Below are 16,664 nucleotides of genomic sequence, written 5' to 3'. Positions count from 1 at the left end.
CTTTCGAAAGCTGAGTCTGGAGAATCGTTTGAGGCCAGGAGTTTGCGAGCAGAGTGGACAACATAGAGAGATGTTTCTCTACTAAAAATAAACAACACATTTTTTTAAAAAAGCAAATTAATGTTAAATTAGAGAAATTATTTAGGCCCTGTTAACATGACCTTGGAGATACGACAGTCATGCAAATATAGGTGGTTGTCCCCAGGTACAGTATATACCCTTAATACCATCTAAATGGGACATGAATCAGAACATAATAAAAATAATTATACATAAAAATTGAAATACTATAAAGCTATAGGGAAATCATGGCTCTAGGTTAACTACCAACCTCTTCAATAGCAACAGCATATTTTAAAACCCTTTTTCCTGGTTCTAATCAGAGTTCTTGACTTTTTGGCCTTCTGTGGTGTCACTGGCCAGTCGTCTTCTGTGTCTCAAGTTCGTTCATTTTGAATGGGTCACTTTCATTTTTTTTTTTTTTTTTGAGACAGAGTCTCACTCTGTTGCCCAGGTTGGAGGGCAGTGGCATGATCTCGGCTCACTGCAACCTCTGCCCTCCAAATTCAAGCAATTCTCCTGCCTCAGCCTCCCGAGTAGCTGGGATTACAGGTGCCTACCACCATGCCTGGCTAACTTTTTGTGTTTTTAGTAGAGACGGGTTTCACAATCTTGGCCAGGCTGGTCTTGAACTCTTGACCTCATGATCCACCTGCCTTGGCCTCCCAAAGTGCCAGGATTACAGGCGTGAGCCACCACACCTGGCCCTGAATGGGTCACTTTCTTTAAGCTGATATATAAAATCTGGAAAGTTCTCAGTCTGTCTTAGAAGTTGATAAATTACAGATTTTTAGGGAGGCATCTTCATAATAATAACTAGCATTTTCAGAAGTTTGCCACTTTGAAGTACATTTTTTTTGAGACAGAGTCTCACTCTGTCACCCAGGCTGGAGCGCAATGGTGCAATCTTGGCTCACTGCAACCTCCACCTCCCAGGTTCAAGTGATTCTTGTGCCTTGGCCACCTGAGCAGCTGGCACTACAGGCATGTACCACCACACCCGGCTAACTTTTACATTTTTAGTAGAGAGGGGTTTCATCATATTGTCCAGGCTGGTCTTGAATTCCTCCAGTAATCCGTCTGCCTCAGCCTCCCAAAGTGCTGGGATTACAAGTGTGAGCCACCGTGCCTGGCTGAAGTACTTTTTATATAGTGATGTGGTTTGGCTGTGTCCCCACCCAAATGATTGAATTATGGGTACGAGTCTTTCATGCACTGTTCTTGTGATAGTGAATGAGTCTTATGAGATCCGATGGTTTTAAAAAATGAGAGTTTCCCTGAACAAGCTCTCTCTTTACCTGCGGTCATCCATGTAAGATGTGACTTGCTCCTCCTTGCATTTCACTTTCTGCCGTGATTGTGAGGCCTCCCCAGCCTCATGGAACTGTAAGTCCAATAAACCTCCTTGTTTTGTAAATTGCTCAGTCTTGGGTATGTCTTTATCAGCAGCATGAAAACGGACTAATACATATAGTAACTCATTTAATTCTCACAAAGCATTGAGGTAAGTATTATTTAGAGATGAGGAAATAGTTACAGAGAGATTGGCAGCCTAGTTCTAGAAATCATGGGTTTTAACCATTACATTATACTGCTTTAGAGATGAACTAGATTTTGTCCTTACATTGATATTATATTATTTTAGCTACTTTTGTAACAAGTATAAACTTGTTATTGTCGAAGTAATTACCTTTAAGTTCCCCTTCAATAATGTACCTTCTCTGCCACTCAGTGGGAAGAAAGGGTCTTATAGTCAACTCCCCTTAAAAAAAGTCTCTCCCAACTGCTCAGAAGTCATTTATTCTGTATTAGTATTTTCCAAATGTATTTGACCTCAAAACACTCTTTTTTATAGCATAGTTATTAACCCCTACCTAATATTGACAGTATGTGAAGTATTCTATGTGACACTAGTTTGGAAAAATGAGGCAGTTCTTTTATTCACTGTATTGTTGTGGTATAAATGTCCCCCCTGGAATAGCAGCCCAGATTAAAACTTCTAATAACTGTCTGGTTTTGCTGTTTATTTATGATGTCCTTTCATATGTATATTATATAAATCCTAGTTAAAATTATTTTAATCAGAAATGAAACTAACATGAGCTAGTTTAACCAACATCAAAAAAGGGGGATTTATTTTGAGGCTATAAAGTTATCCCAAGAAGAATATAGGGATGTGGGTATTTCTAAAGCAGGGAGTCAGTCTGGCTAAATGAGGAATTAGAACTAGAAAATAGCCTCATAACTCTCATTCTCTCTCTCTAGGGTCACTTGGTCTTTCATTTCTGCATCTATCTGCGAGTCTACTTCATCTTTCTTTGCAGTTCCAAGTGTCAGCTAAAATATCCCAGTGCTTTGAGATTTAGATAATATTGTCATGAACCATATTTCATACCCGGTGGGGCTCATGTGACTTCTGTGAGATTTCTACAAATTTCTGAATGAGAGAGCAGTGAGATAAGGGGGTGGAGGAATGCCAGGTTGATGTTCTCATGGTCACCTCTGGCTGTGGGTTTCTGTTTCCATATGTAATAGATTTTGTTGAAGGTTTGGGGGTTTATATCATAGGAATATAATCAGGATTGCTCGTTGGGGATACTTTCAGACACTCCTGAGAAAATTCTTTTGGCCCTTCATCCAAAAAGTCCCTACACTTCAAACTTCCTTACTGACTTCTTTCTCCTTCTTTCCTGGAGACAGAAAAAACAGTTTTTTTCTGGTGCCATCCAGAGTAGTTTTACCATCTGCTTTGTTTCTGTGGCTTCTGATACCTATTCCTTCAGGGTCTTACATTCTATCCCAAGCATCTCAAACAAGGATGTGTCCCTTTATGGTTGTGTTAGTGGCTGGGGCTAACTAGCAAATTTATTTTCTCACAGTCCTAGAGGTTAAAAGTCTGAGATTAGGTTATCAGCAGGGTTGTCTTTTTCTGAGGGAAGGAAGGATCTGTTCCAGGCTTCTTCTCGCTTTGTAGATGGAAATAATCTCCCTGCCCCTTCACATTGTCTTCCCCCTGTATGTGTCTGTGTCCACATTTCCACATCTTAGTAAGGACACTGGTCACGTTGGATTAGGGCCCATCCTAATGACTTCACTTTAATTTAATTACCTCTTTAAAGAACCTAGGTTCTTTTGTGTTTCATAAAGTAATGATTGTCTTTTCACGTTATTGTGTGAGGTGTGCCTCCCTCAGACCTTGATACCAGTCTGCACATTACCTGACATGAAAAAGTTTAAAAAATGACCCTATCTCTAAATTCAGTTACATTCTGAGGTACTAAGGGCTAGGACTTCAACTTAAGAATTTTGGGGGCAGGGACGTAATTCAGCCTATAGCACTGGTAGTTTTTGTTAAGATAGTACCTATGTTCCCATGTTACTTTTGCTTCAGTGTTTATGTTATGGGGGGACGTTCTCCCTGAAGCAAATTAGTTTAAGCAAGCAGCCTTAGCTGATTAGAATTGGGTCTCAATTCCACATCTCCAGGAGGAAGAATCAGATTAACAGTGGTTAGATTATGTATCCACTTCAGAACATCCACTTTTGGCCGGAGATCAGGTTTTCTCATACCGTAAGGCTGATGGGGCCCATCCTTGTTGACTAGAAACAGTTTTCAGTTAAATGAGACAATTAGGAGCTGGTTAGTTCACTTAAGCATTTTCATCTACCATTTTAAAAAAAGTAGGCAGTTGCAGTCATGTTCTCTGAGTTCCTGTCTCGCCGCCGGTGCTGCCTGGATGGCCTGCCAAAACTGCAACACAGCTGCCACCACCATTGCTGCCCATAAAGGAGCGGAGCGCAGCAGTGGGTATGGCAGGATACAGCAGGAGCTGAAGACCCTTGTGATCTCTGGCAACAGAGGGATTTATGCCTCACCTGTATCAGACAACCTTTTGAAATCACTAGGACTGTCTCTCAAGCAGCTGGCACAGAAGACCTGAGATATAATGTTTCCCTGGAGTTCCCCAGTGGCTACCCATATAGTATGCTGTTGGTTAAGTTCCTCACGCCCTGCCACTATCTCAACGTTGACGCCCAGTGTAACACCTGTCTGCACATCCTGAAGGACAAGTGGTCTGCCCTGTATGATGTCAAGAACACCCTGCACTCCATCCACAGCCTACTAGTAGAACTCAACATCGATAGCCTTTTGAACACACATGCTGCTGAGTTCTAGAAAAACTCCACAGCTTTTAAGAAGTAACCTGCAAGAAATCTACTCAAAGCAGGTCTCCAGCCAGGAGCCCTGACTCAGGCTGCCCAACCTCTCCTTGTGTTGTCTCTTCATTTTTCCCTTAGATGGGAAATTTACTTGATTTCTGTATAGGACTCTGTATCTTGAGCTGTGGTGTTTGTTATTTTTGTTTTGTTTCTGTTTTTTATTTTTTATTTTATTTTTGAGACAAGGTCTTGCTCTAACAGGGGTGCAATGGCATGATCACGGCTCACTGTAAGCTCGACCTCCTGGGCTTTTCCATTTTGCCACCTCAGCCTCCCAAGCAACTGGAACCACAGGTGTAAATCACAGTGTCAGGCTAATTTTTATTTTTATTTTTTGTAGATACGGGGTCTCCCTGTGTTATCCAGGCTGTCCTGGAACTCCAGAGATCAAAAGATCCTCCTACCTCGTCCTCCCAAAGTGCTGGGATTATAGGCATGAGCCATGACATTTGGCCCATTTCTGTTTTTAAAATTAAGTATCTGAGCTCTTGTGATGTATATTAAATAAATACATTTTGCTTATTTTCTGTTTAAAAAACCTGTAAATTAAAATTTATTTAGAATTGAAAAGAAAAGAGCACTACAGTATATTTTCTAATTTTAGTGGCTAAAGCCAACTTCAATAGTAGAATATACTCTTAAGAATGTACACTTAGAAAAGAATGTATTACTTAGAAAACGCTATGAGTGATCAAAACTTAAAAGAAAAATAACCTGAAATGGTTATTTTATATCTGTATTTAATGATGAAGTAATTGGTATACTTAAACTTCTAATATGAAGCCATAGAACTACAAAGCAAGATGAACTTATGGTTAAATATGCAACTTGCTTTGTCTGAAATTAGCCAAGTACTATACAGGTGCTAATGAATTCTCCAACTTGAGAAGACATGCAGTGAAAATTGCATCACTTTTTGGTTCTGTGTGCTGCTGTAAGCAGTGATTTTTTTTTTTTTTGCCTACCTATAGTTTTTTTTCTTTAAGTTACTACCTTGTGCCAAATTAAGAGGTATGAATTTGCAAATAGCTTCATTTTATGTGCCAGCAATAATTAGGCTCACAAGGAAAAGTAACCTCAGCTACATTTACAAAAGTTAGTATTTTATATTTCACTTACTGGATATGTGTGTCACTACAACTTATTTTTTCTGTGACGTATTTTAGAGATTTCCTATGTCTGAGAGTGTTGTGATCGATGTCTTTAATGCCAGAGAAGTCATAATTAGCTGGAAACATGGCTGGAGGTCACATTTTCTAAGTAGGAACATGCTGTTACTTCTGGCCTGGCAAGCAGTGGCAAACTTGTATGTATCTCCCTACCCCACTTTCCCCGCTCAGCATTAGAGTAGTCTTGTTAAGAGTTTGAATTTCAAAGTGAGAAAGACCTGAGTTAAAATCCCAGTTCAACCATGTACTAATTGTAAGATCTTAGGTAAGTTACTGGGCTTCTGAGTGTAATTTCTTCATCTGTAAAAAGGAATGATAAGATTGTTATGAGGATTAAACGGGGTAATATTTGCAATATGCTTAGCAAGAGCTTGACACATAGTAAGTGTTTTAAAAGTAGTAACAATAACTAAATAATATTAATCATAAGTTTGAAGGCCAGGTCTGGGGAAACAAAGTTGCATAGGCCATGGTCCCTATTTTCAAGAAACTCATAGACCAACGGAGTCTGTGACTCAAAAAGCATCACTGTAAAGGGGTAGGAGGATTATGGAGACGTTGAATAAAGAGCACAAAATTTCAGTTAGACAAGAGGAATATGTTCAAAAGATCTACTTTACCTCATGGTGATTGTCATTAATAACAATAGATTGTATACTTGAAATTGCTGAGAGTAGATTTTAAGTGTTCTCATGACCAAAAAATGGTATGTGAAGTAAATGGCTTGATTTAACCGTTACACAATATGTACATATATCAAAACACCATGTTATACACCAGAAATACATACAATGTTTATCAATTTAAAAAAGCATCACTGTAAATGTATCATTATATTGGAAATGTTCTTGGTACTGGATAGTTGGTTCTTGGTATTTCCATTAAGTGCTGTGTTATTGTTTTTTAAAATTACCTATAAATATTTTTTTTTCTTAACTTTGGATTTTAAGAACTTTACACCTAGAACAATGTATTGTAAGTGACTCATTAGAACTGTAGGTATTGGCATTCTCTGTCCTGCTCTTACTTCTGTTTCAGCCCCACAGCTGTTGGGCTCTTTCTTAGGTACCAAGAAGACAGCCAAGTGGGCATGATATCCAAATGAGGGGCCATATTTACCCTAAAAGATGAGTTTTGGTCAAGATGGGAGGTTGAGAGGAAGGACTAGAATATGAGATGCAAACTCAGGAAATCTATCCAGAATTGAGGCAAAGAAAAACAGGATCAAGTCATTCAGTTGGTACGCAAGGCCAGGATTCCTCCAGGAACCTGTACCTTGGAAAAGAGGGACCAGAGAAACCTCAGGAACTCAAGAGAACTGGGTAGGAGCTCAAGCCAGGAGCCTGACATTTGCAAGAGCAGTGTCTAACCAGTGGGTAGGGTAGAGTGAGAGAGGTGGAGACAACAGCACTTTCAGTGTTCTAAGTGGGCTCTAAACCTTTTTTGACTGTTGATATTTATTTACTTATTCATATATTATACACATGTACATAATTATTAACATCTTAGTTCAATGAATAATAAAGTTCATTGTTACTGATAACTGCAATTTTTTCAAATAGTTTAAAAAATAATTTTAAATTACTTTGGTTAGCTTCTTTCCAGACTTGATTATATTGTTACTGTTTTTAAATAAAGATGGGGCTGATGGAGATTGTGCTATTTTCTTGTTTGGTATTGTGTGTGCATTGTTCCATTACCTTCAATTTGCCTTTTCTTTGCCTTTTAAAGCCATTGTGTGAGAGTGAATTTAGTAATCCGTAAGTGCACTTAATTGGGCACATATAGGTAGAAATACATTGCCATACACTGAAACTGAGTGACTATTTAAGATATCTTATTTACTCTTTATATTTGAAAACACCTGCTCTTCCCTCTGGTTTCTTCGCATATCGTGTGGAACATGTATCTTTTCCTAACATTCACAGGATAAACAGTCACAATATAATCCTTCTGTATTTTTCTGAACTGATAATGGAAGAAGTTGGGAGAAGTTAAAAATGTACTACTTTGTTTCTTATAAGGAAGAAAAAAGAGACAGATTGATGTATAGAGCTGCAGAGAAGAGGAGAAAAGTGGAGGTTAAAGAGATGTGGGCAATTAGTAGAGGGGGCAAGTTTTGGGATAAAGATATGAATACCGGATCTTTTGAGGAAGTTTTACTATTTGAAATTGAAGTAGCCTATTCTCCATATTTTTTATTCTGGTTATTTATTTTTGAGTAAATACAAATGCTGCATTGTTTTAAACTCTCAATGACAGAGTGCAGCAGTATACACTAAAAAAGTCTTTTCTTGCTTCTTCATTATCTAAATCCTGTCATGCTCAAGATCCGTCTTTTCCAAGTAGCCTATACCAGACTCCAGACTGTATTTTCTGGAAATGCCAGCAACAGTATCTCCCATCTTGAATGCTTTTTTATACAATAACGTTGGCACTCTTTCCTTCACTGAAAAGGCTATACAGATGCAGATAAGTGCATAAAAGGATCAATAGCCATTAGCAAAGTGCAAATTAAAAATACAATAAGATATTCTTAAGATAATTATTGTAACAGCTAACATTTAAAAATTATGATACCACCAAATACTGGTGAGAATGCATAGAAATTGGATCTCTCATACATTGCTAACAGGAATATAAAATAGTACAGCTACTGTGGAAAATGGTTTGGCAGTTTCTTAAAAAACTGAACACACTTTGGAGTTCGAGACCAGCCTGGCCAACATGGTGAAACCATGTCTCTACTAAAAATACAAAAATTAGCTAGGCATGGTGGTGCACACCTCTAATCCCAGCTACTCAGGAGGCTGAGAAAGGAGAATTCCTTGAACCCGGGAGGTGGAGGCTGCAGTGAGCCGAGATCATGCCACTGCACTCCAGCCTGGGTGACAAAGACTCCATCTTGGAAAACAAACAAAACAAAACAAAAAGTGAAACATAACATATGATCCAGCATTGTACTCCTTGGTATTTACCCAAAGGGGTTGAAAACTTGTGTTCGTACAAAAATCCTTACACAGATGTTCATGGCAGCCTAATTTATAATAGCTCCAAACCAGAAACATCAAAATGTTCTACAATAAGTGAATAATGATGTGAGCAGTGAATACTGCAGGGAATACTACTTAATAAAAAGGAATGAATTGTTGATACACATAATCATTTAGATGGCTCTCATTATGCTAAGTGAAAAACAATCTCAAAAGGTCACATGTTGTATAATTTTTTTTGTATAATGTTCTCAAAATTACAAAATTATAGAGGTGGAGAGCAAATTAGTGTTTGCCAGGGGTTTGGGATGGGGAGGTGGTGTGATTGTAAAGGGGTAGCATGAGGGAGATCTTTGTGGTGATAGTTCTGTATCTTAATTTCAGTGGTAGTGAGTGATAAAATGGCACAGAAAAATGACAATGTCAATTTCCTGGTTTTAAATAACTCTTAAGTACTGGGATTTATCTAGTGGGGAAGCTAGCAGGTACATGAAAACTTCTTGTACTATCTTTGCAACTTTGTGTGAATCTATAATTATTTCCACACACAAAGTTAAAAAATACAAGAGATTAAATTTAGATTAGACCCTCATCAGCCTTTGTCTCCACTCCTTCCCTGCTCTTGGAAAAAGCAGCAGAGGGGCATGGGCAGGGCACACCAAAAATACGTTATAATTTCTCTTGTGAGTTTTTCTTTGACCCCAGTATTAAGTAGAATTGTGTTATTTAATTTCCAGATATTTGTAGATTTTCTATGTATCATATGATTAATTTCTAATTTAATTCCATTGTATAACATCTTAAACTTTTTAACTTTTTTTTTTTTATATAATTCTTTAAGTTCTGGGGTACATGTGCAGAACATGCAGTTTTGTTACATAGGTATACACGTGCCATGGTGGTCACCTACATTAGGTATTTCTCGTAATGCTATTCCTCCCCTAGACCCCCATCCCCCGACAGGCCCTGGTGTATGATGTTCCCCTCTTTGTGTCCATGTGTTCTCATTGTTCAACTCCCACTTATGAGTGAGAACATGAGGTATTTGGTTTTCTGTTCCTGTGATAGTTTGCTGAGAATGATGGTTTCCAACTTCATCCATGTCCCTGCAAAGGACATGAACTCACACTTTTTATGACTGCATAGTATTCCATGGTATATATGTGCCACCTTTTCTTTATCCAGTCTGTCATTGATGGGCATTTGGGTTGGTTCCAAGTCTTTGCTATTGTGAATAGTGCCGCAGTAAACATACATGTGCATGTGTCTTTATAGCAGAATGATTTATAATCCTTTGGGTATATATCCAGTAATGGGATTGCTGGGTCCAATGGTATTTCTAGTTCTGTATCCTTGAGGAATTGCCACACTGTCTTCCACAATGGTTGAACTAATTTACACTCCCACCAACAGTGTAAAAGCTATCCTGTTTCTCCACATCCTCTCCAGCATCTGTTGTTTCCTGACTTTTTAATGATCGCCATTCTAACTGGTGTGAGATGGTATCTCATTGTGGTTTTGATTTGCATTTCTCTAATGACAAGTGAAGATGGGCATTTTTTCATATCTTTGTTGGCTGCATAAATGTCTTTTTTTGAGAAGTGTCTATTCATATTCTTTGCCCACTTTTTGATGAGGTTGTTTTTTTCTTGTAAATGTGTTTAAGTTCTTTGTAGATTCTGGATATTAGCCATTTGTCAGATGGATAGATTGCAAAAATTTTCCCCCATTCTGTAGGCTACCTGTTCGCTCTGATGGTAGTTTCTTTTGCTGTGCAGAAGCTCTTTAGTTTAATTAGATACCATTTGTCAATTTTGGCTTTTGTTGCCATTGCTTTTGGTGTTTTAGACATGAAGTCTTTGCCCATGCCTATGTCCTGAATGGTATTGCCCAGGTTTTCTTCTAGGATTTTTATGGTTTTAGGTCTTATGTTTAAGTCTTTAATCCATCTTGAGTTAATTTTTGTATAAGATGTAAGGAAGGGGTCCAGTTTCAGTTTTCTGCATATGGCTAGCCAGTTTTCCCAACACCATTTATTAAATAGGGGATCTTTCCCCCATTGCTTGTTTGTGTCAGGTTTGTCAAAGATCTGATGGTTGTAGATGTGTGGTGTTATTTCTGAGGCCTCTGTTCTGTTCCATTGGTCTATATATCTGTTTTGGTACTAGTACCATGCTGTTTTGGTTACTGTAGCCTTGTAGTATAGTTTGAAGTGAGGTAGCATGATGCCTCCAGCTTTGTTCTTTTTGCTTAGGATTGTCTTGGCTATGCGGGCTCTTTTTTGGTTCCATATGAAGTTTAAAGTAGAAACTTTTTAACTTTATTGAGAATGTATAGCTTAGTATATATGAATATTTTACCTTAGTGAATTTACTATGTACATTTGAGTAGAATGCACATTCTGCAGTTGTTGGCTGAGTGTTTTATAAATATTAATGAGGTAAATACTATTGATCATTTATTTCCTTGCTGACTTTTTTGCCTAATTGTTATCAGTTTATGAGAGAGAGCTATTACAATCTCTAATATTATTTGTAGATTTGCCTATTAATAATCCTTCCTTTATTTCTATTAATATTTGCCTAATGAATTTTGAAGTTCTTCTTAAGTACATACATATTTATTTTATTTTTTGAGACAAGGCATCACTCTGTTGCCCAAGCTGGAGTGCGGTGGCATGATCATAGCTCACTGTAACCTAAAATTCGTGGGCATTAAGTGATCCTTCTGAGTAACTATGACTACAGGTATGTGCTACCATGTCTGGCTAATTTTTAAATTTTTGTAGATATGTGGTCTCACTATGTTGCCCAGGCTGCTCTTGAACTCCTTGGCTCAAGTAATCCTCTCGTCTTAACTTCCCAAAGTGCTGGTAATATAGGCATGAGCTACCATGTCCAGTCTACATAGATATTTAGATTGTTAGGTCTTCCTGATGAGTTGTTCTTTTTATCATTGTGAAATTTCTTGCTTTATCATTTGTAATATTCTTTATCTTGAGTCCTACTTTGTCTAATATCAAAATAGTCATACCACTTCCCATTTTCATGATGTTTATTTTTCCGTTCTTTTACTTTCAGTCACTTTGTATCAGATGTTTTTTATCTCTGCTCTTCACAGTGTATAATTTCTATTGACCTGCCTTCATATTCACTGACTCTTTTGGTTGCCATCTCCATTATGCTATTATGCTCATTTACTGAATTTTTCATTTCAGTTATTGTATATTTTTCAGTTTAGGACCTCCATTTAATTCATTTTTAAAAAATAATAGCCTTACAGGAAATATTTAATATAATGTAATTCACTCATTTAACATGTATAATTCAATGACTTTTAGTATATTTACAGATATATACCAGCACCACCACATTCATTTTTAGAATATTTTCATCACCTCAGAAAGAAACCCTTTAGTTATCACCCTTAATTTTTTCCCCCAATCCTTAGGCAACACTAATCTACTTTCCATCTCTATAGATTTACCTATTCTGGACATTTCATACAAATTAAATCATATAATGTGTGATCTTCTGTCTGACTTTTTTTCACTTAGCAAAATGTTTTCAAGGTTCATTGATGTAGTATGCATCTGAACTTCATTCTTTTATATTGCCAAATAATATTTAATTAGATAGATATGCCACATTTTGTTTATCCATTTGTCTGTTGATGGACATTGGATTATTTCCATCCTTAACTATAATAAATAATACTGCTATAAACATTTGCATTCCAGTTTTTGTGTGGACATACATTTTTATTTCTCCAAGATAGATACCTAGGAGTGAAATTACTAAGTTATATGGTAACTATATGTTTAACTGATTAACTGCTAGACTGTTTTCCAAAGTGGCTATACTATTTTACATTTCCACCAGCAGTGTATATGGATTCTGATTTCTCCAGTTGTTATCTGATATTTTTACTTTAGCCATCCTAGTGAGTGTGAAGAAGTATCTCATCGTGGTTTTAATTTGCATTTCCCTGATGGTTAATGATGTGGAGTATCTTCATGTGTGTATTGACCATTTGGTTTGGATGTACTATTTTGAATATTTTGCTTTTCTTGACTATAGGCCACATTTTCTTATTTGTGCCTTGACTCAGGGTCTTATAAAGATAAAAATTCAGTTATTGGCTGGTCTGTGTTATCAGCTAGAGCTCTGGGTCCTCTTCCAAGTTCATGTGGTTGTGGCAGAATTCAGTTCCCTGTGGTTGTATGACTGAAATCCCCATTTCCTTGCTGCCTGTAATTAGGGACCACTCTCAGCTCCTAGAGACCACTTGCATTTCTTGCCACATAACCCTCACCATTTTAAAGCTAGTAGTGGGGAACATTTTATACATTAAATCTCCCTCATGCTTTGACTCTCTGGCTGCTTCTGGCCCACCTGGATAACTTCTTTATCTACAGTGAACTGATTTAGGATATCTACAAAATTCCTTTTCGGGAGTACCTAGATTTGTGCTTGACTGCATAACTGGACAAAAGTTATGTACACTAGACTGGAAATGTTAGGGCCGTCTTCAAATTCTGCTTATGACAATTAGTGTAGCTCTACCAGCTTTTAATTTTGTTAGTGACTGTATAGTGTATTTTTTTCTATAATAGTAACTTTTCTGTGCTGTCAGGTTTAAATGTCTTCTTAACAGTAGATTAACAGCTGGATTTAAGAAAGTAACAATTTTGGAGTCTCCAGTGTGTATCTGGTGAGTTTACGCCACTTAGTGATTACTGACATATTTAGAATTATTTTTTATCATCTTTTGTGCTTCCATTTACTCTGTTTTGTTTTTTCTCTGTATCTATCACTTCTCTCCCCCTCTTCTGGTTTGATAGTTACATATTCTGTAATTTCAGTGGTTTTCCTGAAATTAATTATTTTATTAACAAGTCTGAAGTTAATATATCTGTCCTCCAGACAAATAAGACAGGAACCTTAAAATTATGTTAATTCCAATTGTCTCACTTTAATCTTAGAGAAAAAATGGATTGCTTATACATGAATGATAGTCTGCTGACAGATTTCTCATCAGCATCGGCAGAATACAGCAAATAAATATCTTCTAACAGTTGAGGTAAATGAACTGTCTGCTTAAGAGTCAATAACCAACAAAAATACCGTTCGAGGGCAAAGCTCACGGATTCTTCCCAAGAGAACACTAAATGATATACTTCAGTCACAAGAAAACAATGCCTAAGAGTGGGATGTAAGTAACAATGCTTATCAAAGAGACTGGTAAATATACTGATACATTTTTATAAACATGAACTATAAAAAGTAATACAAAGAATAATTCTGTGGGATAGTTTCGCATTTTTTTACAGATGGAGAAAAGAAGAGTGGAGAAGCTAAGTATCAAACTTGTATGAGGTCACACAGCTACAGACTACAGCTAGGAGAATGTCCTCTAGCTCAGAAATGATGTGAGACTTGGCCGGGCGCGGAGGCTCACGCCTGTAATCCCAGCACTTTGGGAGGCCGAGGCCGGCGGATCACGAGGTCAGGAGATCGAGACCATCCTGGCGAACAGGGTGAAACCCCGTCTCTACTGAAAATACAAAAAAATTAGCCGGGCGTGGTGGCGGGCGCCTGTAGTCCCAGCTTCTAGGGAGGCTGAGGCAGGAGAATGGCGTTAACTCAGGAGGCGGCGGAGCTTGCAGTGAGCGGAGATCGTGCCACTGCACTCCAGCCCCGGCCACAGAGCGAGACTCCGTCTCAAAAAAAAAAAAAAAAAAAAGAAGGACGTGAGACTCAAAAAGCAATTCTAACAATCTGCATCATTTATTCTTTTAGCTCATTTGTGACCCAGAGGGTTCCAATGTCTATGAGTTCTAGAATGTATAAGAAAAATTTACTCAGGCACTATCCTTTGAATTAGAACATGGAACAACAAGGTCCTATAAATCGTGATAATTTATCTTATTTGAAATCCCAGTTATGCAGAGTGATTTTTCAGTCACTAGCATAATTACAGAAACTTTGAGAAATATTAAGTAATTGGTGGTGATATGACCATGTTCAGAAACCAAAGGCCAAAAGAGAAGCCAAATTGAATAAACAAAATTGTCTTAGTAAATAGCAAAATGTGGAGTTCCTCTGTATTTGGAGGTAAATTCTAAACAATAAAACACGTGATGTTTTGTTTTTTAAAAAGATCACCTGATTTGTTCTTAAACCAGGCTTACAAGCTACAATATAATCTTTTAAAATTATAGGTAATTACAAAAAGGCACATTAAACTTCAGTTAATCACAGTTGTTTCAAAAATATGTCCCTTCTCTTAACAAAGCAGTAACTCAGCCAAAACTTGGATAAACTGGCATTTCCTTAGATCACATGTTTCATTCCTAAACACAATGCCCCTTGTGTTTCTTTCAGGTGTCCATACTTTCTCTGAAAAATAGATCTCCCCTTCCAAAGCTTGAGCATTATCTGCTCTTTGTTTGAAAATAAATGCATTGTTCGTGTGGGGACTAGTAACGCAGGTGTTTTACCTCTCTTTTCCTAGTCAGGCTGATTCTTAAGCCTTTTATGAAATCAGTTTAGTTCAGTCAAATCTCTGACATCCACTTTTTATTGCCATTTCCCTTGATGGCTATAATATAAACTCTAAATACAAGAAGATCATCTTTTATTCCATTATGTTTACCTCTTTCTTCTACAATAGTTATCTTGGAAGATGTTTACATTTTTAGTTAATATCTCAAGTGTTGCCAGCATTCTGCGTTCTTCTCACTTCTCGAAGACTAACTCTGGGGCAAGGCCAAAGTTCAGATCAAGCATTAATAGTTCAAGTTGCTTTCATTTTTCCTAAACTCCTTAAGGTACCCAGATTTGCTCCTGTCACGGGAAAGCACTATCTAAAAGCTCTGCATGAAATTAAACTCCCTGAGGTGTAAGCAAACTGAATAAAGCCATGGAAGCATGTATTGAAGCAACTCTTCCTGAGTGAGACATGAGAAACACTAACATTCTTAACACAGCAAGGATTGGTGTTGGGTGTCAGGTAACTGATTGTGTCTTCTGAAATACAGAGTTTCAACCCCTCATTTTATTTCCAAACAATCACTTTTATGTTACTCTCTAGAGAATGAGGAGGATCGGATCTCAGATCATGGGGCATGCTATAGCTGAGAAGGGAAAAAGGGGAGCAGAATTAAAGACTTCATCTCTTCAATGCAGAGGATAGTAATTGATATTACTTATCAAAGTATCTCTTTTCTAGCTATGTAACATGGAGTTTCAAGCAATTTATTATTGTCATTCTTGTCTCAGTTGTGTACATAATACCCTTTTCCTGTCATTTATGATACTAAAGTATATTTCAGTAAAATGTAGTACATATTTTAGGTTTTTATCATATTGTTTTCATGGATAAGAGGTTTAACAATTTCATGTTTTATTATAAATGTTAGAAAGTTTATATGAAAATAGTGAATAATCAGTAATCTAGCTTCTTTTTCTAATTGCAGTGTTTTTCATAATGTAACAATGTACTGAATGCTTTGTTGATTAAAAGTGGAATGTAGCACATTCACAGTGTATATTATTGCTTCTTTGTCCAGTTTGCCAAGTGCAACTAATGTGAACTTACTCATAATACACACTATGCTGTTATGAGTGACTGCAGAGTTCCTTTACAATGTTGCCGCTTCATTTTAAAAATAAGCGCACATTTCTTCAGTTGTCCAAAAAACATTTTGTAGGAATTAGGAATCAGTTTCAAAATGGATTTTACTTTTTATGTTAAGATTGATAATTCTACAGAAAATTTAAAACCAGAGTTTGGTATTCATATTTTACACTGGCAATACTCTGTAACACTGGGTGCTATAGCTCATATGGACAATAAGATGGAACTCAGCATTATGTGAATATATTAAGGAGATTTTACTTAAAAGGAGGTCCATGACCCTGGCCTCAAGGAAAGTGTTAATCAAGACATTTGAGTGTTTAGGGATTTTGATATCAATGGTTGAAGTGAATTGGTAAAGCATAATTATAATATGGAACCTCCACTCAAGCATAATCTCACCTTCAGTTATTCTTAAGCATGGGTCACTTATTTATGCTTGAGTCAGCTGATTTCAAAACTCCTATTTCATATCCCCTTGGGACAGCTAAAGAAAGCTTTCTTCACTGCATACATGGGAAATAGCACTCTGAAACCCCTTGCTTGAAATGGAGAAAGGGAAAAAAAAAACCCTCTATAT

General features: G+C 37.1%; 1 protein-coding gene and 1 non-coding gene across 2 annotated transcripts; both read left to right on the top strand.

Annotated features, from left to right (window-relative positions):
• The first annotated feature begins 3,186 nt into the window (after positions 1-3,186).
• LOC112611768 lies at positions 3,187-3,289 on the top strand. The gene has a single exon (XR_003116743.1). It is a non-coding gene; the product is annotated as a small nucleolar RNA U13 (small nucleolar RNA).
• Positions 3,290-3,797: 508 nt separating this feature from the next.
• On the top strand, positions 3,798-4,237 carry LOC112611267 (ubiquitin-conjugating enzyme E2 C-like). The gene is made up of 2 exons (XM_025364902.1): positions 3,798-3,912; positions 3,993-4,237. The coding sequence occupies exons 1-2, from the start codon at positions 3,798-3,800 to the stop codon at positions 4,235-4,237; spliced, it is 360 nt and encodes a 119-aa protein (XP_025220687.1).
• The last annotated feature ends 12,427 nt before the right edge of the window (positions 4,238-16,664 follow it).

Source organism: Theropithecus gelada, chromosome 18 (assembly GCF_003255815.1).
Source record: "Theropithecus gelada isolate Dixy chromosome 18, Tgel_1.0, whole genome shotgun sequence".
NCBI lineage: Eukaryota > Metazoa > Chordata > Mammalia > Primates > Cercopithecidae > Theropithecus > Theropithecus gelada.
This window is presented reverse-complemented; position numbering and strand designations above follow the sequence as displayed.

What these genes read in the sequence shown, in the direction of transcription:
- LOC112611267 (XM_025364902.1), top strand. Translation starts at nt 3,798, where the DNA reads ATGGCCTGCCAAAACTGCAACACAGCTGCCACCACCATTGCTGCCCAT. An exon ending in GAAGACCCTTGTGATCTCTG is followed by an intron (nt 3,913 to 3,992) that starts GCAACAGAGGGA and finishes CAGCTGGCACAG; the next exon opens with AAGACCTGAGATATAATGTT.